The 24,781-nt window shown below is 47.0% G+C and overlaps 2 protein-coding genes and 1 pseudogene across 2 annotated transcripts; 2 read left to right on the top strand and 1 right to left on the bottom strand.

The window, feature by feature from the left end:
• Window positions 1–9,658: 9,658 nt before the first annotated feature.
• On the top strand, window positions 9,659–19,925 carry C6H3orf84 (chromosome 6 C3orf84 homolog). The gene is made up of 4 exons (XM_044255275.1): window positions 9,659–9,685; window positions 12,039–12,152; window positions 19,081–19,137; window positions 19,518–19,925. The coding sequence occupies exons 1-4, from the start codon at window positions 9,659–9,661 to the stop codon at window positions 19,923–19,925; spliced, it is 606 nt and encodes a 201-aa protein (XP_044111210.1).
• On the top strand, window positions 14,540–18,872 carry LOC122908477 (annotated as a pseudogene).
• Window positions 19,926–20,686: 761 nt separating the features above from the next.
• Window positions 20,687–24,444, bottom strand: KLHDC8B (kelch domain containing 8B). Its single transcript, XM_044255276.1, has 5 exons — window positions 23,953–24,444; window positions 22,723–22,887; window positions 22,162–22,386; window positions 21,961–22,062; window positions 20,687–21,531 (listed from the first exon to the last, which is right to left on the bottom strand). The coding sequence occupies exons 1-5, from the start codon at window positions 24,326–24,328 to the stop codon at window positions 21,335–21,337; spliced, it is 1,065 nt and encodes a 354-aa protein (XP_044111211.1). The 5' UTR covers window positions 24,329–24,444; the 3' UTR covers window positions 20,687–21,334.
• Window positions 24,445–24,781: the final 337 nt, after the last annotated feature.

The following is a 24,781-nucleotide window of genomic DNA, read 5'->3' on the forward strand; positions in this document are numbered from 1 at the left end:
ATGATCTCTGTCTGTCAAATAAATAAATAAAATCTTTAAAAAAAATATTATAAAGCTTCTACAATTTTACAGCATTATATTAGCATATGATTAGATAGCCAAGCCAGAATAGATTATAACAATAGATCTAATTGAAGGTGGAAATGTATATGACTATATGATAAAAGTAGCATCTCAAATATATTGAGGAAAGACATTTTAAAAAGTAGAGTTGAAGGGCTCCTAGATGGCTCAGTGGGTTAAGCCTCTGCCTTCGGCTCAGGTCCTGGTCTCAGGGTCCTGGGATGGAGCCCTGCGTCGGGCTCTCTGCTCAGCGGGGAGCCTGCTTCCCCCACCAACCCCAGCTGCCTCTTCCTACTTGTGATCTCTCTGTCAAGTAAATAAAATCTTTTTTTTTTTTTAAGTAGAGTTGAGGGGTGCCTGGGTGGCTCAGTTGGTTAAGCATCTGCCTTCGGCTCAGGTCATGATCTCAGGGTCTCAGATCGAGCCCATATCTGGCTCCCTGCTCAACAGGGAGTCTGTTTCTCCCTCTCACTTTGCCTGTGTTCCCTCTGCTTGTGCTCTTTCTCTTTCTCTCTCTAAAATAAATAAATAAAATCTCTCTCTTTTTTTTTAAAGTAGAGTTTAGGGGTGCCTGGCTGGCTCAGTTAGTTAATTGTCTGACTGATGTTTTTGGCTTAGGTCATAATCTCGGGGTTCTGAGATTGAGCCCTAAGTAGGGCTCTGCATTCAGCGTGAAGTCTGCTTGTCCCTCTCCTTCTTCTCCCCTAGCACTCTCTCACATAATAAAATCTTTTTTTTTTTTTAAGTAGAGTTAACGGAATAGTTATATGAAAAAAGATTAAGACTGAATCTAGTCCTTTCACCATACACAACAAAATATCCAGATGGATCAGAGATCATAAAAAATAAAATCATAAAAGCACTGGGGCTGGGAAGGGGTGGGGAGACTGATAAATTCCTCATCAACCTGTTTGTGGGGAAAACTTTGATTCAAAATCCAAAAGTAATAAAACACCTATAAACTTGACTACATAAAGTTTTAAAAAAAGATTTATTTGAGAGAGTGATTGAGTGGGAGGGAGAGGGAGAGAGGATCTGAAGCAACTCCACACTGAGTGCAGAGCTGGACATGGGGCTTGATCCCAGGTCTGAAAGATCATGACCTGAGCTGAAATCAAGAGCCAGGGGCTTAACTGACTGAGCCACCCAGCACCCTGACTACATAAAATTTTTAAACGAACATTGGCTCAGATGGTTAAGTGTCTACCTTCAGCTCAGGTCATGATCTCTGGGTCCTGGTTGAGCACTGCCTCAGGCTCCCTGCCTAAGACATATACGCCAATAATTCACACCCAGCTTTTGGTATTGAAATACCATTCACCACTGAAAGGAACCAGGTCTGGGGTAGGTTGAGTCTTGGACATCTTGTTGTCCCAGAGAATAAGGAAGTTATCAGACTACCAGGACCAAAGACTTCTGAAGAGCTAACTTAAAGGGTCTTCCTCTGTTAAATATATAACTACATTTTTTAAAAAACACTCATCAGTCACTTTGGAGGCTAGGCAACCAAGTTATCATTTTGAAAACTGGTAGGATAGGCAAAAGAATCAATCATTTATCTTACCTTTCTAGAATAGATATACCTCAAAATAACCAACATATAGATGGTAAGAAAGTTCTTCTTTATAGAAGTATTCCAGCTAATAAACATGGAATGAATGCTAGCATTAGATTATCATCATTTTGGAAGTCCAATGAAAATAATGAATCTAGGCAATGATCATCAATGGCTGCTAAAAAACCATGAGGTAAAAGGCTGATGAGGGGACGCCTGGGTGTCTCAGTGGGTTAAGCCTCTGCTTTCGGCTCAGGTCATGATCTCAGTATCCTGGGATCAAGCCCTGCATCGGGCTCTCTGCTCAGCAGGGAGCCTGCTTCCCCCTCTCTCTCTGCCTGCCTCTTGCCTACCTCTGATCTTTCTGTCAAATAAATAAAATCTTAAAAAAAAAAAAGGCTGATGAGAAACTTTATAATGAATAGATGAGGCTTAAAACACCTAAACCTCTCAACTGATCTTTTCATCATGAAGAAAGATGCCAGCCCTAGTAAGAACCCCTTGTTGCAATTCAACAGGGCTGCATTACCAATGGCAAGCATTACCAAAGAAGCAAGCATACTTGCTAAAAATATTGAGACAATCTTGTTAAGCTTCTAGATCTAAGGACCAGTTTACAGAAAATATAGGGGTTAAATGGAATCAGAGGAATGTAATCAGCAAAATCCAGAGTGGTTAATTCTATAGTTAAATGACTGTATTCTTTTAAAGCATAAAAGGCAAGGGGCACCTGTGCGGCTCAGCTGGTTAAGCGTCTGACTCTTGGTTTCAGCTCAGGTCATGATCTCATGGGTCGTGAGACCAAGACTCCAGTCAGGCTCTATGCTCAGTGTGGAGTCAGCTTGAGATTCTCTCTTCCTCTCCCTCTTTCCCTCCTGCTCATGCACTCTCTCTCTCTCTCTCTCTCTCAAATAAATAAATATTTAAAATAATCTAATATTTGTGCTTTGCTTTAAAACAATGTAGATAGATTGGGGGACCTGGTGAAGGTTACAGACTGCCCTAGGTTATTTGGTAAAACTAGGTGATGGGTAGGTATACTGGAGTTCATTCATCCAATGATTTCTACTTCTATATGCTTGAAATTTCCCACACTAAAAAATTAATAAGTAAATGGATAAAAATACTTTGTATTAGCTGAAAATTCCCAAAGATGTAACCTCCAACCCAGACCCCTCTTCTGAAATTTACACTCCCATATTAATTGCTGACCTGACAACTCTACCTCGGTGACTTAAACTCAACATGTCCAAAACCAAGATCATCATCTTTCCCCCAAACATTCTCCATCTTAGTCTTCCTATTCCAGTTAATGGCAACTACATCTTTCTGGTTGCATGGGCCAAAAATCTAAGAGTCCTCTTTGACTCTCTTCTCACATTCAATCTGTCAGGAAATACTATGGTTAATTCCTTCAAAACATATCCAGAATTGGTCCAATTCTCATTCCTTCCACTATAGGTTTACCAGATAAAATATAGGATATCCAGTTAAATGTGAATTTCCCAAATATTGCATGGAACACACTTGTACTAATAAATGTGTGTGTGTGTGTGTGTGTGTGTGTGTGTGTAGTTTACCTGAAATTTAACTTTAACTGGGTGTCCTATATTTTTATTTGCTAAATGTGACAACACTACTCTACTACCACCAGCTTGATTACTGGAATGGCCTCCAAACTGATCTCCCTGATTTCACCTTTGTCCCCACTTTATAGACTCTTCTTTATGAAGCAGAGTTCAAACCTTAAGTCAGATCATATTATCCCTTTGCTTCTACCCTACTCAAATACAAGCCAGAGTTCTCAAGATTATCTTCAGTGTCTCTCATCTCCCCTTAGCCTTACTTCTTCCTCATCTACACCCCATTCCACACCTCTGATGGGGTTCCTCACTATTGTTCTCCCTTGCTGGGCACACAACCAGTTTCAAGTCCCTTTTCCATGTTGTTTCCTCTACTTGGTTCACTCTTCCCTCAGATAACAGCGTAATAGGTGAAACCACCTTCACCACCTCCAGGTGTTCCCTTAAATTATCTATTCAGAATTGTACATCTCAATATTTACTGTTTCTCCCTTGCTTTTTCTCCACAGCACACCATTATTCTAATAATGATATATCTTATTAATTTATCTTGTTTTGTCTACTGCAGCATGCACAACCAAGCCTACTATAATGTGAAGTCAAGCCCTTTGAGGATAGGAATTATTGTGTGTTCTGTTCCCTACTATATCCTCAAAATCTAAGCACAAATATTTGTGCCAGGCACAAATAGAAAATATTTACTGTTAAACGAGTTTTTAAAAAATGAGAACTAGGGGTGCCTGGATAGCTCAGTCAGTTAAGCATCTGCCTTTGGCTTAGGTCACGATATCTGGGTCCTGGGACCCAGCCCTGCTTATGGCCCCCTGCTCAGCAGGGAGTCTGCTTCTCCTTCTCCCTTTGCTACTCTCCTCTGCTTATTCTTTCTCTCAAATAAATAAATCTTTTTAAAAATGAGAACTAAATTAGGACAAGAGAGCAAAACTTTACAAGTATCCACAAACTGAAAAATACATATGATTTGTTTTCAATTATTACATTTCATTCAAATCCCTAGATCACCACAGACTTATTACATATTTTAATAAAGGGGAAGAATTTAAGTAAATATAAACTCTTATGTTTACTTACTTGTTAATTTTTTCCCATCCACACTTGTGAAAATTCCTCCTTCTAGAGTCTAGATTTAGAATCTAGATAATTTTATACACATCACTACAAGACCATTATTCAAGACCATTATTACTACATCTAGAAGATACATCCTCTATCATCTTCAATTTCTGTTTATGCTGAGAGAGGAGAATAATTTATGCAGTATATGGCTTGGGGTTTAGAATAACTACATTGGGGGTCCCAAACCTAACTTACTCTTTAGAGTTTTCATAAATGTGGAAAAATTCCATGGTTGCTCCCCTGACTATGACTAAGGACCACATGGGGCTTGATTTGCTCAGCCTCAAGTTTATCTGTCCTCTGTGCACTTACCCATCACCTACTACCGATATAGACTTTTAAATTCCCAGAGGGCAGAAATCCCCTCTGCCTAAACCTGTCCTTACAGATGCTAGTAAGGAAGAGGTAGTCATGCTTAGGTAGGACACTAGTTAAATGAAAACTGAGATGCACATTTTACAAACTTTCAAGGGGCAGGGTTCTTCCTCCTCTAATCCCCCAGTCCAAATAGAAGAATCATAAAAGCAGAGAAAAGGTTGGGGGGGGGGCACATGGGTGGCTCAGTCGGTTGAGGGTGAGAGCCTTGGTTTGGGTTTGGGGGGTGATCTCATGGATCCTGGCATAGAGTCTCTGGCCTCCGCGCTCAATGGGGAATTTGGGGATTTTGTCCCTCTGCCCTCCCCCCAACATCACCAAAATAAGTAAATTTTTAAAAGGGGGGTGCAGAGGAAAGGCTTAAGTGCATGCAAGGAATTCGACTGTCTCCACAGGGAGCCCTGCCAAGGTGGTAGGCAGGGGAGGAAAAACCGGGACTTAAGAGAATATCCTACGGGTCTCAGAGAGCACCCCTCACCCTGTCTTCAACACAAAATCCTAAAGCCACAGTGTGAGGTACTCTACGTGCCTCTGGCTCTGGCTCCTCTGGCTCCTCCACTAGATCACAGAAAAAAACCAGATCTGTCCCTCAGACTCTGCGGCCCCGCGGGCCTTCAGAAGACCCGCTTCAACCTCACGCAGCCATTCTCTCATCTTCATCTCTTTTCAACCAGGAGACATGTTCTGGACTCCTAGACTAAATCATTTCAGGGTCCTTTCCAGAGACCGCCAAGGGATACTGCATAGCAATAAAGGCAAACCCCAGTCGGTTTCCCTGGATTCCTGTTCACCCCGACTTTCCGAGCCAATTCTCTTCCTTGAGTCTCCTAATCCCGGACTCGGGATGAGAGGCTGTGGAACCCTGCGAATCTCACAAACACAGCTTTCCAAGGACAAACACAGAAAGTAAGTCTCCCTGAACACCCAGAGCGGTCTTTCGTCACAGGGAGAGAATGACAGGCTAGGAACTCCAGCACAAGGATCAAGTGGACAAGCCAGCGTCCCAAGAAACTCCTCGAGGCCCCCGGAAATCCCGAACCTATAGTAAAGCCCCATAAGGTTCCCCAACCACCCCCCACCTTCACCCCACCCTCCCCTCCCTGCTGTCTCTAACCAACCCCCTCCCGCCTCAACCTCTGTGGGCCGTCGCGCGCCGCAAGCGCCCCACCTGGGGCGTCTCTGATCTCGCCTCGAGGCCAGTCCCGCCGATGTCGCCTGAGCATGCGTGATCCCGCCCCCAGGGCCTGATCTCACCAGTGAGGGTTAGGCCCCGCCTCTGGGCCCGCCCCCTCCGCTGCACAAGATTAACGGTTCTAACAGTTTTAAAGGTTCTAACGGTTTTAACGGTCCTAACGGTTTTACCGGCAGGTTCCTTGGCTTGGCCCGGTGGCTACCTCTCACCGCATACCGCTGCACGGCCCACGTGTGCCTCACAAGATGTACCCGCGCACCTCCTCAGTCACATCCCTGCTGCCACCCGCACCCCAGCCGGCATCCCCTCACCAATGCAGAACCGCTCAGGAGTTACCTGACCCACCCTGCTGTATGTGGAGTGGACTGGGTGCCCAGGGGCTAGGGCACCAGCTGGGGCCCAAGGGATCCTAACAAGACCTGGGTAGGGAAAGCCGCTGGGAGGAGAGGGGCCGTGGTCAAAAGAGGACACAGAACTGGCAGCCTGGTGGGGAGAAATAGTGCAGGGAACCCGGCCTGCTAGATACTGAGACAATCTGAGGGCACGGTGGGCAGGGCAGAGGGTATAGGGAGGAGGGATCTGTGTAACTCTGTCTCTGATGGCTATAGATGGTTTTTAAAGCCATGAAACAGATAATGAAAGAGATGGATGGAAAACAGATTGTATTGAGCCCCAGGACACACAACTTTAGAGGCCTACATAAGGTAAAATTATGGAAATAGTAAAAAAGATCAGTGGTTGCCATGGATTGGGGGGAGGGAGGAATGTATAGCTGGAGCACAGAGGATTTTTAAGGCAGTGAAACTATTCTGTATGATAGCATAGTGGTGCATACATGTAATTGCAGTATACATTTGTCTAAACTCATAGAATATACAATTGCAAGAGTGAACTCTAAGGTACACTATCAACTTTGGGGGATAAAGATGTGTCACTTTAGGTTCAGTAATTATAACAAATGTGCTAATCTGGTGGGGGAGATTAGTAGTAGGAGAGGTTATACACACGTGGGGCAGAAGGTATACAAGAAATCTCTGCACCACCTACTCAAGTTTGTTGTGAACCTAAAATTGCTCTTAAAATTCTATTAAAATATATATATATGTGTATATGTAGAGCTTTGTGTATCCATACAATGGAAAACTACTAGGCCATAAAAAGGAATGAATGAGGGACGCCTGGGTGGCGCAGTTGGTTGGACGACTGCCTCCGGCTCAGGGTGTGATCCTGGAGTCCCGGGATCGAGTCCCACATCAGGCTCCCAGCTCCATGAGGAGTCTGCTTCGCTCTCTGACCTTCTCCTCGCTCATGCTCTCTCTCACTGTCTCTCTCTCTCAAATAAATAAAATAGAAAAAAAAAATTTAATTAAAAAAAAAAAAAAAAAGGAATGAATGAGGGCGCCTGCCTGGCTCAGTGGGTTAAGTAAGCCTCTGCCTTTGGCTCAGGTCATGATCTCAAGGTCCTGGAATCGAGTCCCGCATTGGGCTTTCTGCTCAGCAGGGAGCCTGCTTCCCCCCCCTTCTCTCTGCCTGCCTCTCTGCCTACTTGTGATCTTTCTCTGTGTCAAATAAAGAAATAAAATCTTAAAAAAAAAAGGAATGAGTGATTGATAGGTACCATGACATGGATAAAACACAAAATAATTATGCTACATGAAAGAAGTCAGGCACAAAGAATACATATCAAATGATTCCATTTATATAAAATTCTAGAAAATGCAAAGTAATCTATGGCAACAGTCAACCAGCAGTTGCTTGAGACCAATGAGTGCCATAGAGAAGGATTACCAACGGGCAGAAGGAAACTTGGGGGTGATGGGTACGTTTACTACCTTGATTGTGGCTATGTTTCATGCATGTATACATAGGTCAAAATGTGTCAGACTGTACACTTAATATGTGTGGTTTATTGTGTTAGTTACACTTAAAGGTTTGAAAAATAAAAACATTACAGATAGAATTGAAGCTCCACTCTACCTTCTCTGATACCATTCCCCAGGTGACTTCTATCCTGAATTTTATGCTGATCATTTCTTTTTTTTTTTTAAAGATTTTATTTATTTGACAGAGAGAGATCACAAGTAGGCAGAGAGGCAGGCAGAAAGAGAGGAAGGGACGCACTCCCTGCTGAGCAGAGAGCCCAGTGCGATGCGGGGCTCCATCCCAGTACCCTGGGATCATGACCTGAGCCAAAGGCAGCGGCTTAACCCACTGAGCCACCCAGGCGCCCCTATGCTGATCGTTTCTATGTATGTTTTATACTTTTAGTTCAAATGTTTGCATCTGCAAATAATATATAGCATTGTTTTGCATGATTGTATCATTTTATAAGTGGTATACTTGGTGCATTTTTCTACAATTTGACTTTTTAAAAAAAGATTTTATTTATTAGAGAGAGAGAGAGGACATGAGAGCGCCGAATCCTAACCACTAGACCACCAGGGAGCGTCGAGAGAGGGCATGAGAGGGAAAAAGGTCAGAGGGAGATGCAGACTCCCTGTGGAGCTGGGAGCCTGATGTGGGACTTGATCCCGGAATTCCAGGATCATGATCTGAGCTGAAGGCAGTGTCTTAACCAACTGAGCCACCCAGGCATCCCTCTACAATTTGACTTTTTGACTCAACTTTTTAAAGATAAATATATTTGTAGATTAAAGTGTCTTTCCTATTGCCCTATTGGTAAAACACTCAGCTGCTTACAGTTTTTCCCTTCTGAAGATGCTGCGTTGAAAATTTTTGTACCTGTGAATACATATGAGAGTGGGTCATCAGAGTAACTACAGTAAGGGTGGGTTTTCTGGCTGGTAGGGTTAAATCAGTGACCCCAGGAGGGTGATGTTTTCTGCTGTTAAACTTTTTATTGGCATATTTTTAGAGGATGATTGCCAGCTCCTTTTGGTTAGTGAACAGGGTGAACTGTTCATGTTCCTGTGTTACAAATGGAAGAGAAAGACAGTAATCTGCTCAAGGGCAGCTTGGAAGGTAAGCACAATATTTTCATGCTCCTTTTTTTGCTCCTCTGTTATGCTTTCCTTCTTTACTGGGGCCCTGGTAACAGCCACCTGCCCACTGTTCTCAGGTGCTACAGACTCCTAAAAGAAAATCTGACAGAACCTTATTCTGAAGCAGCAATTTTATCCTAAGAAGCATCAACCCTTTTAACATTTCTTCTGACTCTGTAATGCTTTCGAAATTTATGTTCCTGGCAATATGGTTACACAATTTTACAATGCAGGATTCACCTTTAAAATGTTCTTTGAAGAGGCGCCTGGGTGGCTCAGTGGGTTAAAGCCCCTGCCTTTGGCTCAGGTCATGATCTCAGGGTCCTGGAATCGAGCCCCATGTCGGGCTCTCTGCTCAGCAGGGAGCCCGCTTCCCCCCCAACCCGCCTGCCTCTCTGCCTACTTGTGATCTCTGTCTAAATAAATAAATAAATAAATAATCTTTTTTAAAAATGTTCTTTGATATTTCATTGACTGAGTTCATCACACTCTACTGTAGAGTATATGTTTCTATATATAAGAGCTTTATCCAGGCTGTTAATGCTGAGGGGCAAATTTCTCTCATAAAGAAGTAAAAATGAGCAGGAAGCACAAAGGGGTACCGACTGGGCAATGCCTCAACGATCTCAGCAGCATTGTGCAGTCACAACCTCCTTTTGTCACTAAGCAACAAGAAGTTGAGATTCTCTTTGCTCAGACATAGCCTCAAAAAGACAAAAGGAAAGTTTGCTTTTTCTACTTGCTTCCTGGAAAGATGCAAAGTGCTTTAGTAGGCTCGTGGGTAAGAGTGCACTTTACAATTAATCTTCGCTCCTGGCCCCTGGGTAGTACCTGAAATTTGAATGAGTCATGGGAGTAAATTTAGCAAGAAGGATTTCATCCAGCGTCCAGGCTGATGTAGGACCCTGAACTTCCCACTACCCCTCTGCCATTCTAAGGTTACCCCTGGAACCTACCTAGTCTTTCTGGTGCCATGTCCTTTCCTATATGTCCTGGTCTTGTGCTACCCAGCTGAACTTCCTACTAGTCGTCTAGCCACCCTATTTATTCCAAGTTCTTTGCTTGGTCTTCCCAAACTTCTGGAGTTTAACTGCCCTCTATACTGGGAACATCTTGAGGGCAAAGACTATTTTCCACCTGTATATCCCATGCCCAGACCCATGCCTGGAATGCAGTAAAGGCAGCCCAATAATATTGAACTAAACTAAATAGCAAAAAATTAATAATAAAATAAAAATAAACTGAATAGAGGGCAAGTTCAACAGATAATAAAAAGACAACTTGGGCAACCCAAACCCTCAGTGGGTTGAAAAGATAAAGGGCTTTTCAGACATGTATATGAGGCTCCTGTGATGGCCAGAGGCCAAACTTGGGTCACATTCTTTCTGCTCAGAGCTATGATCATGGAGGACCAGACATACCCATCCTTTGCAGGAAGCTCTTAGAACAAACAGTTGGGCTCTAGGAGCTCCCTGGGTAGATATCATTGCTGTCCACAGGGCATCCTCCTAATGATACCAATACAGTGCAGCTCCTTCTTAGACCTCTCACAAATGCTCATTTCTGTCTTTTGTCAGTCCCTGTCTCTGAAATCCTCTCCAGAAGGTATCCCTGTTGGTAAAGTATGTGTTTTGAAAAGCATATCCCTTGCTTAGGTGCTCCAGCTTCAAAGGGTGCCCTGTTTAACCCAGAACAGCAGGATATATAGCAAATAAGTACTCACGGTTTTGTCAATAGATGCCCAGGATGGATCCATTCAGTCCCCAGGGAAGGATCCTATCACCAGTCAGTGGCCCTGTTCTCAAAACTCTCCTCGGTGCTCTGAGCCATCCCAACCCAAACTCTCTGGCCCCCTCCCCTCCCGAAAAGTCTCCCTTGCTCTTAGAAGAGAAGCCATATATTTTTTTAAAGATTTTATTTATTTGACAGAGAGTACGAGCAGGGGAAGTGGAAGGCAGAGGGAGAGGGTGAAGCAGGCTCCCCATTGAGCAGGGAGCCTGATGTGGAGCTCAATCCCAGGACCCTGGGATCGTAACCTGAGTCTCAGGGGGACACTTAACCAACTAAGACACCTAGGTGCCCTGAGAATGCATATCCTTTTTTTTTTAAGATTTTATTTATTTATTTGACATAGAGAGATCACAAGTAGGCAGAGGCAGGCAGAGAGAGAGAGGGGGAAGCAGGCTCCCTGCCGAGCAGAGAGCATGATGTGGGGCTCGATCCCAGGACCCTGAAATCATGACCTGAGCCGAAGGCAGAGGCTTTAACCCACTGAGCCACCCAGGCGCCCCGAGAATGCATATTTTTAAACTAGTGTAAGGCCTGCCCTTCCCTGACCTTACCTGACTAGTTTGCCTAAAATCCTTTAGTCACAAGGATTTTTGTTCTTTTTTGTTCTTCCAACACATTTCTCTCTTTCTGGCATTGGAACTTTTGCTCTTTCTGTTCCCATCACATAGAATGTTGTTCTGCTGTTCGTTGCACAGCTGACTCCTCCTCATGTTCAAGTCCCACCCTCATTATCATGAAGGGCTATCTGTGTTCCCTGTTACTCTTGATCTAGTTATCAGGTTATTTCTTCCCTGACCTTATTTGCTGTGTCCCACTCCTTCACCAGAAGGAAGTTTCACAAGGACCAGGATATTTCTGTCCTTTCACCATTTTCTCCCTAGCTTATACTGGAATTTTATGAAAGAGGGGAAGGATGGAAAAAGGAAAAAAGGGAAAGGGCACATACATAACATAACCCTCCTAGGTGGGCCAGCTCAGCTGAGACAACTGTTTTGTTTGTTTGTTTTTAAGATTTTATTTGTCAGAGGGAGATCACAAGCAGGAGGAGGGGCAGGCAGAGGGAGAAGCAATCTCCCTGCTGAGTAAGGAGCCTGAAGCAGCATGCGATTCCAGGACCCTAGGATCATGACCTGAGTCTAAGGCAGTTGCTAAACCAACTGAGCCACCCAGGCATCGCGAGACCAACTGTTCTAATGATGGATGACAGATGTGTGTCTCTCTCCTCAGATTCTTTTTATTTTGACAGTAGCTCCCAGGAGAGGGTTCTGGCCTGGGGACCCTGAGGTCTGAGACTCAGGGTAAGCATTTGGGAGGGATTCACCCTCATGCCTGCCTTATTATAGCACAACACTGGCTTCTATGGGCACTACAGAGGCCAATTCAAGAGTGAAAGTGCTCAAGAATACCGCCTTGCAGCCAAGCCCCAGCCTCCAGCAGTGTTCCTGCAGCGATGTCAGGTACAAGGCAGCCCTGGGGGCAGCTGGGGTGGCTGGGCCAGTTTCTATTTCTCTTGGAACCCAAAAGCATCATCCCCAGACCTACCACTGCTGGACTGACACCTGAGGCCAGCTTATCCCCCAGAAAATGCATGAGCCCTGGCCACTCGTCCCTGAAATAGCATATTTCCTGATCTCCACCTATAGAAAGGGTGGAGAAGAGCTAGTAACAAGCTGGAAAGTCTTGCTCATTGCTTCTTCTGGGTGGACGGAAGGTCAGGACCCAGTTTGGTAGGTGGCCATGGGGAAAGACCCTCCAGAACCCAGAAAGTAAGCCTTGAGTTTTGCCAACAACTGCTCTCAAGCTCAGATTCCTTGATGTCATGAAAGCCTATGGCCTAACTCACAGTCAGCCTTGTAGTCCAGGCGCCCAGGAGGCCTCTTTTGGTGAGGGAAGCAGCCTATAAAGTGGCTGGGTACCCACCCACATGTGTAGCCAAGGAGGATTGGAAAGGAGTAATGAGAGAAATAGCTTGAAAAAGCTTCCAGAGAACAGGAGAGAGAGAGAGAGATAAAGGGCCCAGACCCTCTACTGCTTCTAGGTCTGGAAACAAGGAGGGGGCACTGATCATCAGTCGGCGTCCCAACAATAAAAATCTCACTCAAAACAGGAGAACTCAGCAGAGTGTACATGCAAAGGAGTTGGATGTGAGGGCCTCAGGTAAACGTGGTATCATAGGCTGGTAACAACCAAGTTGTCAGTACCATGGGGCCCAAATGGACAGGGGAAAGTATGGCTTCTAGAACCCAGAAGGAGTAGGTGGTTTGGAGACAACTACCCTGAGAGGAGTGGTGATCATGGGGGGAGAGAGATAGACAGGTGGGGGCTAGTCTCGGGTGGAGTTAAGAGAAGAGACCTCTCCTTCCTTTCCTCCATCTCTTCCCAGGGCTTTTCAATGGCCAGAGGGAAGGCAGGCTGACGAGAAACGCACTCAGATCAGCCCCCTGGGCAACAGCAGAATGGAGAACATGGAAAGGAACCTGGAGGAATGTCTGGAACATTCTCTGCCCACTGCAGCTTCTTGCTCCCAAGCCTCTAGCCAGATCCTGCTTGATCTGCCATCTGAATTCTCCATGACTTACTTTTCCAGGCCAAGAACAGGGTCTTAGAGGCTACCATACTATGGACTCTGAATTTCCTTAGCATTCTCAGTTTGAAGGAGAGCCTGGCATTGCCTACTGAGAGAGCTGGATCCAAAGGCAGCTCCAGACCACTTATCTGGGATCACTTCTCCCTCGAGAATAATGGGACCTGGGTAGTTCAGGGACAGAGGCAAACCGGGAACTTTGTTCTGGGTGTTTGTAGTAGCCCAGTGCCAGCTGTCATCCTAAAGACGGAACATTCAATCTGTCCCCCAGAAACAGAAGTTGGGAACATGTTTTGGGACATGTTTTAATTGAAGACTTGCTACACAAAGCATTTACTAGCATTACCAGCATCCCCAAACAGCATGATCTCTGAGTGTTGGGCTCAGATTGTATAAATGCAAAGTCTGGTGGCTCTTTCTATGTCTAAAGCTCTTTTAATTAGTGGAACTGTTTGGGGAAGGTGCACATTTTATTTTTCTATTAGCTAAGAGATACCAGGTTTCAACCAGCTGCTTGCAGCTATTATTGTTGAAAAACTTTTCAAGATGTGACACCACTTTTCTTTAGTTTGGGGCAGGTAGAAATTGTGTCATTCAGATGCAAGAAAATTCTCTTCTTTTTCTTTTTCTCTTCCAGACGAATTAACTTATTTCTAGTACTTACCTGCCTGACTCTTGGGACATGTAATCCTGGTCCTGTTTGTTTCTTCTTTTTTTAAGAGGTTACTTTTATTTTTAATGGTCCTGTTCGTTCTTAAGGTCAGACAAGAGCCCCAAGGACTCATGGTTTGGAGTAGATCCTTCATTGGTAGTGCCATGATTGTTGTATCCCTGTTCCACCACTGACATGCCTCAGTCTGTCACAGGAGCTCCTTACTCAGCATCCTATTGACTGCAGAATTCCAAGCCTCCACAAGGGTCCTTAGCTCTCCCACATGCAACTACTGCCCCATCCCAGGAAATCTACCTTTCCTCCATGGTCTCTTCAACTGGAACCCAAGCCCAAGCCCATCAGCTCAGAGACCATGGGTTTTACCACCTCAATTGAAAAGGATCCCTAGTAACAAAGATGCAGGTGAAATTCTTTCCAGGGAAAAGAATACTCAGAACTGCCCACATGGAAGGAAATGACTTCACTTCTTACCAGGCTTTCACTATTGTGAGAACAAAACTTGAGTCAATGGAAGTCAATAGATTATGCTACCACCATTAGAACAGTGACTTTCACTCTTCCAGGGATGGTGTCTAGAGACATTCAGAATGATCCAGAATCTGACATACCATCATAGGCTGTCCTATAATACAGCCTTTAACAAAACTAAGCTGTTCTGAACCCTTGGTAATAGAATTGTGCACCTTTATACCAATAAGGTTGGGAAAGCACCATAATCCACATGGGGCATGTGACCAGGCTGATTTCAAGAAGTCTGTGTTGTAAAACCTGAAGTTCATATGAGGTGGTCTGAAACAAACAAATAATATGTCAGCAGGGCCTGTAGTGGTTCCCTATATGATAAGTGTGTCTATGACCTGATCAAGTGTGCTTTCCTTACCAAGGAGCAGAATAACACTGTGAAAGTGTTGAAGGCACAAGCATAAAGTCAGAAAGCTAAATTTTTCTTAATGAAGCTTTTTGGATTAATAAAAAAAATCAAAAGGCAAAAATACATGCATAATAGGGGGATTGGGAGAAGGGGGGTGGGGTTATGGACATTGGGAAGGGTATGTGCTTTGGTGAGTGCTGTGAAGTGTGTAAACCTGGCGATTCACAGACCGGTACCCCTGGGGATAAAAATATATGTTTATAAAAAATAAAAAATTAAAAAAAAATACATGCATAGTGAGTTTTCAGAGTCAGAGCTGCCTCCAACAACAGAGGCATCCACATTCTAGGGCTGTGTACAATTTTTTAGCCAAGGATAGAGATGGAGAAGAAATTTGGGGGTCATTTAGAACTTGCTGCATACTCCCAAGGTTTTTTTAATTGAAATTTTTATTGAAACAACTATAAATTCATAACTGGTTGTAAGAAATAATAGAGACCCTTTCTATACTTTTCCCAGTTTCCCCCAATGAAAACATTTTGCAAAACTATAGTATAATACTGCAACCAGGACACTGACATTAATGCAACCCACTTATCTCAGATTTCCATTTTACTTACACTACTTGTATATATGAAGACCTATAAAATTTTATCACCTATTTATGTTTGTGTACCCACCACCACAGTTAACACACTGGCCAACATCGCAAGTATCCCTGGTACTGCCCTTTTATGACCACACCCACCAGCCTCCTGCTCCTCTACCCTTTCTCTGTCCCTAATCCCTAGCAACTACCAGCCTCTTCTCCTTTTCTGAAATTTTGTCATTTCAAAAATATTATATAAATGGAATGATATGGCATGCAAATTTTGGAGATTGGTTTTTCTTGCTCAATATAATTTTCTAGAGATTCATCCAGGTGATTTATGGTTCATTCCTCTTCATTACTGAGTAGTATTCTATAGCATGCATATGCCAGTTTGTATAACCATTCACCTATTAAAAATATTGAGGCTGGTTCCACTTTTTGGCTCTTACAAATAAAGCTGCTACAGGTTTTTGGGTGAACATAAGTTTTCCTCTCTTTGGATTAAATGCCTCAGAGTACAATTGCCGGATTATATGATGGCTGTATGTTTAGTTTTTTTTAAACTGCCAAACTGTTTTTTTCTCTTTTTTTAAAGATTTTATTTATTTATTTGACAGAGAGAGATCACAAGTAGGCAGAGAGGCAGGCAGAGAGAGAGAAGAGGAAGCAGGCTCCCTGCTGAGCAGAGAGCCCGATGCAGGACTCGATCCCAGGACCCTGGGATCATGATCTGAGCCAAAGGCAGAGGCTTTAGCCCACTGAGCCACCCAGGCGCCCCTGCCAAACTGTTTTTAGAGTGACTGTACCATTTTGTGTTCCCATCAGCAATGTATGAGTGATCCAGTTTCTCTGCATTCTCAACATTTGGTACTGTCTCTATTTCAGCCATTCTGATAAATATGTCATATCTCATTGTGATCACAATTTGCATTTCATTAGTGTTTAATGATGGCGAACATTTTTTCACGTGTTGTTTGCCATCTGTATATCCTTTTCAGTGAAATGGCGTCATCTTGTTTGTCCATTTTTTAAAATTTAAATTCAATCAATTAACATAAAATGTATTATTTGTTTCAGAGGTACAGGTCTGTGATTCATCAGCTTTTATAATACCAATTGGTCACTACAACATATACCCTCCCCAATGTTCATCACCCCCTTACCCCATTCTCCCACCTCCTTACCCTCCAGCAACCCTCAGTTTATTTCCTAAGATTAGGAATCTCTTGTGATTTTTCTCCCTCCCTGGTTTTGCCTTGTTTCATTTTCTTTTTTCTCTTCCCCTATGATCCTCTCCATTGTTTCCTGAATTCCACCTATCACTGAGATCATATGATAATTGTCTTTCTATAATTGACTATAATTTCTATAATTGACTTATTTCATTAACATAATATCTTCTAGTTCTATCCATATTGTTGCAAGATTTCATTTTTGATGGCTGCATAACATTCCATGCACTTCTTTATCCATCCGTCAATAGACATCTGACGTTTGCCCATTTTCTAATAGGATTGTTATTTTACTGTTGAGTTGTGAGAATTCTTTATATATTCTAGATATTGTTCCTTTATGGGCTATTTGATTTGCAAATATTTTCTCCCAGTCTGTGGCTTGTCTTTTCATCCTTTTTATACAAATTTTCAGAGTAAAACTTTAAAAATTTTTTGATGGGGTCCAATTTATCAATTTTCTTTTATTGCTCTTGCTTTTGGTATCAAATCAAAGAACTCTTTGCCTAGTTCTAAATACTAAAAATTTTTTTCCTGTTTTTTTCTAAAAGGGCCCTGGGTTTTTAATCCCTGTTGTGTCAGCTTGCTTTATGAGGAATGGAAGGTAAGGCTGGCTGGCTTCCCACCTTCATGGAGATTTCATTCTACTTGGAAACCAACACCAGCTATCTAGGGCAGGAGGTCCTGCTAGGGGAGCTTGTTAAAGATACATAACACACACACACACACACACACACACAAACACCACACACACACAAGATACATACCACAGAAGATTCTGATTCAGTGATCTGGGATGGAGCCAAGCCCAGTCTTTTATCTAGCAACCTGTTGTCAGCCATTGCTCATACCCCAACCCAGCCTAGACTGAACTCATCAGATCAGACACTTCATTCAGTTCTGCAGCAGGAGAAGCTGAATGGCTGGGGACAGGGAACTCTAGGGCCAGAGACCAGGCACAAAGTCAAGGTGGATGGTCTTAGGAGAGATTCCTACTGAAGTCTGGAGGCCTGGGGGGTGGCCTTTCTCTGCCTGGGGATAGGTTATGGTTCTATGGCTCCAATTGAGCCAAAGCAAATGCCCTGAGGACTTTCTGAACCTTGTTCTTTAATTAAACAGCAAACGTGTTTTTGCCCAGGCACTGGGCTCAGTGTTGGAGTTATAGATGTGACCAAGACAGACAATAATCTTTGCCCACAAGGAGCTTACGTTCTTGTCAGGAACATTAGGCAACATCATACTATGTAGTCACCTAGTATGCCAGAAGGTGGAAAATGCAGAGTTGGGTGATGGCACGGATAGTGTTAGTGTTTGAAGAAATCCTCCCAAGTGGGAAGTGAGAGGGAGTCCTACGGCCAGCTACAAGAAGAGTCCCAGACAGAAGGCCCAGGTGTTGCAAAGGCCCAAAGTGGATATAGCTGGTATGTTTCAGAAGCATTAAGGATGCCAGTGCAGTTGCAGATAATGGAGAAATCAATATTATGTGGGTCTCATGGACCACTACATTGACTTTGGCTTTTATAAACATGAGGAAATATTGTAAATTTTCAGCAAACAAGGGAGATGATCTGATCTACATATCAGAAGAGTTATTCTACCTGCTAAGAGAACAATAAACTGGAAGGGAAGGCTTGGGAGTAGAGACATGAGGTCGGAAGCTCTTGCAATAATTCAAGCAAGAGAAGAATGTGTTTCTTGGATCAGGGAAAGCAGTGGACATGCTAAGGAGTGGTCCAATCCTGGGCATATGTTGAAGGAATAATCAACAGAATTTCCTGATACTTTGGATATAGGGTGTGAAAGAAGAGAATCAAAGGGACTCCAAGGTTTTTGGCAGGATCTAGCTACCATGACCTGACCTGGGGAAGGCTCTGGAGGGCTGGGGTTGGGGTATGATCCAGAGCTCAGTTGTGTGTTGGAGATGCCTGTAAGACATTTACAAGAAGATATGGAATAGCTTCTTGGCTATTGAGTCTGGAGATCAGGACAGAGCTCAAGCTAGATAGAGAAATGGCCGTTTCCAGGTGGTACTTAGGACCAAGAGCTTGGGTTGTTGATGAAGGATTAAATGTTGACAGAGGGGAGGAAAGAATTGAAGCCTGGTCCTGGACAATCTAAGAGTTAAAGGACGTGACATGAAACTTAAACCACTGCCCTTCTGGTGGCAGGATGTCTTCGAAGATGCCTCAGCCCCTTCTTCAATCAGCAGCCCTAGAGACTTCTGATTTGGAGGCAAATACCAGCATGAGATGTCCTAGGAGTGAGGCAAGCAGCTTTAATTTCTAGGTGCTCTTTCAGGATTTTGGCAATTTTAGCAGTTTAGGGGTAGTGGCTCCTGGCAGCTTCCCTCCATTCTGGGTCCTGACGTAACATCTGAAGGGCAGGTGAGCATCATTTTCCCCCCATTTACCTTCTTTCTCACTGTCTTTAAAGGAGCCAGCACAGCAACACTTGTTCTCCAAGCATGACAACCGTACTTCTTTCGACAAAGTGAGTGCTGGAGAAAGGAAGGAGAGCGGGCAGGGCCCCAGCCTAGACTGAAGTTGAGGTAGGGTGGTGGGGATAAGACACTGAGGGGAGGGAGGGCTCCTGAAAACCTCTCCTGTCTGGGAAACAGCCCACTTCCCAAACAAAGGTACCTCTGCTTTGGTTTCGTCTACTAGCTTGCCTGACAATGTGCAAATATCCTAGGGGCCACTGGCTTTCTGGAGGTTTCACCCTGGAATGGAAGGCATTACTGGGGAGGCATGCCAAAGAGGCTGGGGTACAGACCAGGGGAGCCAGACATCACCAAGTAGGCTTGGGTTGAGGAGGGGCCAAGGGGTGCTTGGTGCCAGGACTGTGGGCCAAGGGCCCATACCGTTGAGGAGGGCCCCTACTGCCTGCTACAGGGAATCGGAAGGCGGAAAGACCTGGAGCGTCTGTGGCAGCGGCACACCTTCCTGCGCTGGGCACCCCAGGAGCTGGAGCTGAGCCAGCAGCGGCCCCCTGAATCCTCCTACCAGGCCAATTTCCGGTCAGGCCCAGGACTCAGTGACCTCCCCCAGCGCCTTATCCACTTTGTGCAGATGGAGCCTTCCCGAACCAGCACCACCTACCAACAGAACTTCTGCCAGCCATCCCGGGGTGGCCACTGTGGTAGCAGCAATACAGAACCAGTCACCAACACACTGCCTGACCTCCCAGGGATCCCAAGACCCAAGCTGCTGCAGCATTACCTTCACGCTGGGGTCTCGGAGTGTCTAAACTGGTCTAGAATATTAAACAAGGACAGCTGACACAGCGGCCTTTCTGTGCTTGCAGTCCAAGGGCTCTTAGAAGCTGGACAGCAGTGAGGCCCTTGGCACCTGTGCACTGGCCAGGGGAGGTGCTGCCCTGGGAACGCTGCCACTGAGTGAAAACCCTGCAGGAGCCTAAGGGCCCAGGAGGGCGACCACGGTCATAGCAGATCAGTTCTGGGACCCCAAATCCACTCTTCCAGTAAACCCAGCTGTGCGCCCCTTGTACTCATGCAGCTGTAGGGAAAGCAGTCAGTGGGCCCTTCTAGCGAGCAGCGAAGACTGGAGGAGGAGGCAAATGCTGGCAGCTCTGATTTCTCTGGGAGGCTACCATGCCTCTAGGGGTCTGGTGGGAAGCCACATAGTTCTGCCTAAGCTGGGACAGGAGGAGCCTACCCTGGCCACAGCCCCCACTGGAACACCCCCTCCTAGGGAGGTGAGAAGGGACTTTGAGGAAATCCTGTGTGCCGTGAACCTGGAAGTCATCCCAGCCCTGGGGTACTTTGCTGTAGTTTTCTGAGCTCTTCTCTGGCCATCCCGTGAGTGCCCTCTAACACCCAGAACAGTGGGGGCAGCAGTCATCCTACGTCACCAAAAAGGAAACTAAGGCTTAGGTGGGGCTAAGACACCAAAACACTTTGGGGAGCAGAAGCCAGATCCAAAAGGCTACTCTGAAACCTCTTCCCTGGGAGAATCAAGGCCCCTGAAGGAGGGCAAGGGGTTGCAGGGGCAACACAGGAGTCCACACCGAGGGCCATACACCAGATTTTAGCAGCACTTTTACTTTCACATCTGAACTTCCTGGGTCCTCACAACAGCCCTGTGAGGTAGGTAGGGCAGGAAGGTTTCAGAGATCCCCATTTACAGATGAGGATGCTGAGGCACAGAGAGGTGAAATGACTTGCTCAAGGTCACACAGTCAACAGTGTAAAGGGCCCAAAGCTACTATTCCTCTGGTCCTCTGGAGGTTCCTACATCTACTCCTCCACACCCTCTGTGTTCTCTGACCTCCCTGAACTCTCCTGGGGCCACAGAGGCCCTCAAGGTAGGCTGACAGCTAGGATTTTTCAGGAACAGCCACTGGGGTGAGACTGGTCAACTCCAGGTAGGCACTAATCCTGCGGGGCCTGAGGCCAGCTCTTCCATCCTCCCACTTCCCAGTTGGACAGAGGGCCCAAGTAGTTCCAGAGCAAGTGTGGAGCTAGGCATGGTCCATGAATGAATGGGGATAAAGGTGGGTATAAGCATATGTGTCCTGCACTAAAGACAAAGTGCCCTCACCCTTTGTACCTGACCTTGGGCCTCCCGCATTCCACAGAGCCACAATGAGCTTCTTCAGCAGCAAGAGGAGCCACGGACCTGTGCCCCTGGCACTGCACTGCTCCAGCTGCCACATCCCCGTCAGGCATTCAGACCCCATCACGCAGACACAGCGCCTCCACAGCTTGGCTGGGACCCTGGGCCACACCCCCAATGACAAACAGCCGGGGCCCAGCCTGCAGACTAGAACAGGAGCAGCGGGCTGTGGGCATGGCCGGCAGGGCCTCCCAGCGCCGCCGTGCTAGGCTGAAGCCCTCCACAGAGCCCAGAGGGCATGGCTGGTTGCCTGCAGGAAGGAGAAAGAAGTTGTAAAGGGCCCCGGCTGCAAGGGCCTGACTCTTTTGCTTGCGGAGCCCACAGATGGCGCAGCAGGCATCACCCCAGGATGAGCTACCAGTGCCTTGCCCCCACTGCCCCCATTCATCATTTGTTCATTTCTTTAGATTTCTATTTGTCCATTCATTTAGTGGTCACTTGTCCTGTTTCTGTCTCCTAGGCCCCTACTGGTGCAGAGCCATCAATTAGGTGCTGAGGGGCACCCCAAGAGTTAGGCTAAGCAGACTATACCCTGGCTGCTTCACAGATTGGGAAAGGGAAGGTCACAAATCCCTCATCCCTGGAGTGCCAGCAGAAGGGCAGGAGGTAGTGCTCATGCTTGGGGCTCTTCCTTCCTGTCTTGGGTTCACCTCCTTTCCCTAGCCCCACAGATACTCACCAAGGCCCCCAATGGCCATGATGTGGCCCCCAAGGGAGCCAACCACAAAGTCAGCCCTCTTATCCCTCATACGCAGGCTGCGGGGCAGCTTGGTCCAGGACCCTGCAAGAAAGGGGAAGTCAGATCCAGCCCCCATGACATACACTGTGCCCCTCCATCCCATGGAAAGTGGGGGGACAACCCAGGCTAGCCACTGCTCACCATGTTCCAGGTCGAACATCTCCACAGTGTTGACAAAGTGTGGGCGGGAGTAGAAATTGTGGGGCCCGGGTTGCTGCAGGCCACCCAGGCTGAAGACGTTGCCTTCTGCCATGGCACAACCAGCAAAGGCCCGGCGGCTGGGCAGGCTTGGGTGCCGGGTCCAGGTACAGGCCTCCAGATCAAAGGCCTCAAAAGCAGTCACTGGGAGCTTTCCCTGGCGGCCCCCTGCCAATGGAATTGGGGCACCTGGGAAAGAGCCTGGAGGCCCAGCAGGCTCCTCCTTCACCAGGTTGCTAAGCCTTCACCACTGCCCACCCTAGCCCCCCATACCCAGTTGTGTGCACACCAGAGCATGGATCCCCTACCCTGCAGATTCTCGGGCACCAGGGGTATGGTTTTCCAGCCCAGGAGGGCCACCAAAGGTCAGAACCTCCAAGCAAGCCTGGCTCACTCAAAGCTTCTCTTGTCCTGCCATCTCAGGCTAAACCTGATCCCAGCCAACCTATGGGGATAGGTGTTTCTGCACGTTGAAACCCTTTCCCATATCCCCCAGGCCCTTACCCAGGACATAGATCTTGTTCCCGTGCAGGAAGGTAGAAGCCCCGTAGCAGGGTGTGGGCATGGAGGGAAGCGAAAGCCAGCAGTCCCGCCGGGGCTCATATACCCGAACTTGGGCCTGGGGAGCCGTGTCTGGGCCCATTCCCCCCAGAGCATACACCATACCATCTGCATAGAAAAGAGCAATTCAGAGTGCACTCAGCCTGGCCAGGGCACCCTACCCTGATGGCTGCCCTGGTCAGGCCTGGGCGTGGCTGGGGACACACATGTTTGTAGTACCCCTCCCAAACAGCAGAGAAACCCTCCTTCCTTCCTAGAGTGGGGGCTGGGAGAGCTAGGATTCCTGCTCTGGCCAGGGCCCCTCCAAGTGAAGAGCAGGAGGCAGATGATCTAATTATAATTCATCTCTGTCTCCCTGGAGATGCTATGGCAACCAAGTCTGGCATCCAAGCAGGACCGGTGGTCAGACCTGGAGGCCACAAGGTGGGGGCTCCTCTAGGGGAAGAAGGCTGGAGGATGGCTTAAGCCAGGGAGGGGCATATGGGGATCTATTAAGCTTAGAACTCAACCTGGGGAGGGATCTCTGGGGATCAGCTGGGGGATAAGAGAGGGGCTTAGGCCTGTCGGTAGGGGTGCTGGCTGCAAGCCTTCTGCCCAGAAGCCCTGCCAGCACCTCTGTATCTCATCCTTTCACTGGAGGAGATTCTGGTCCTGTTACACCCTCCGGGTCAGATGGGGGTATGTCTGGAGGCCTTGGGGAGATGGGTCAGTCAGCTAAGGGCTTCCATGGCAACTATCCCCAGACCAGCTTGGTCTTCCCATCTCAGGCTCCCTGGTAAATGTGTATATGGGAGGAAGAGGGGGAAGGGAATCTAAGCACTTACTGGGCTCTGAGCCAAGGCCCTGTTCCCCTCCCCCTCCCCTAGACTATTTATAACCCTGAGAGTCATTGGGCTACCCCTCCTTGTCTCTTAGAAAAGAGGAATGGGCAGGGAGGTGGTTAGGGGGGCCAGCCTGGGCTCTGCCTCCCACTTCACAGTGGGAAAGGGCAGTTAAGGCCGCTGCTAGCTCAACTCAGACCTAGGTAGGAGCGGTCTTTACAAGAGTCGAAGCTGTGTCCAGGGCACTCAGGCAAAATATCCAGCTCTTGTCCAATCTCTGAGGGTAAGGGACCAAGTCAGAAAGGAACAGAGGGTGTGGGGGTGCCTGAAGGACTCCCTTAAGGCCACTCACCTCTCTCCACAGTTGCAACCCCCATGGCTGCCTGAGGGAGGGTGGCCCGACGCTCCCAGCGGCCCTCGTCAGCCAGGAAAGCCTCCACGGCAGCTACAGGACTCTGGCCCTCATCCACACCGCCCACCACTAGCACCTGCTTGCCCAGCACCACAGCAGCTGCACCAGCCCGGGCAGTGGGCAGGGGGGCCAGTGCAAGCCATGTATGTGAGGCCATGTCCAGGGTCTCAGCAGTGTCCAGGGGCAGTCCGGCCCGGCCACAGCCCCCCAACACTAGCAGGTGCCCATCCTGGTATGCCACTGTGCCATACACCCGGCAGGTGGGCATGGGTGGGAACACCTGCCAAGCAAAGGCCCGGCCACCGCCTGTAGCCATGGTGTTCACCTCCACTGGCAGGCCATACTATCTGCTCAGGTTGCAGGCCTCACTGAGGGGCATGATGGGGCCGCCTCTTGACTCTATCAGGCCCACAGGCAGTGTCTGACCAGTTCAGGGACCTTGCCTTCACCTGGAGGAGAGAGGGAAAACAAAGGGTCAGGGCCACTGAGCAGCCCCTCAGTACACAGTTGAGCAGTCTGTAGCTGAGGGAAGAGCTGGCCCAAAATCCCTGGTGGGAAAGGCACAGGGAGGACCTACCCCTGACCTACCCTTGCTGGCTAGCGCACCACTGTAGCTCAGAGCCCTCCTGGGTGGGAAAGGAGCAGATTCCCAAATACTCAGGGAACTTCTCCCCTTCCTGTGGGGCATGAGGGATTCTCCCCTCACCCCCTGCTCTCAACTAAGAACACCCAACATTCCCTCCCCCTTCAGATCTAGGTCAAGGTGGCA

The sequence above is a fragment of the Neovison vison genome, chromosome 6, assembly GCF_020171115.1.
Source record: "Neovison vison isolate M4711 chromosome 6, ASM_NN_V1, whole genome shotgun sequence".
Lineage (NCBI taxonomy): Eukaryota > Metazoa > Chordata > Mammalia > Carnivora > Mustelidae > Neogale > Neogale vison.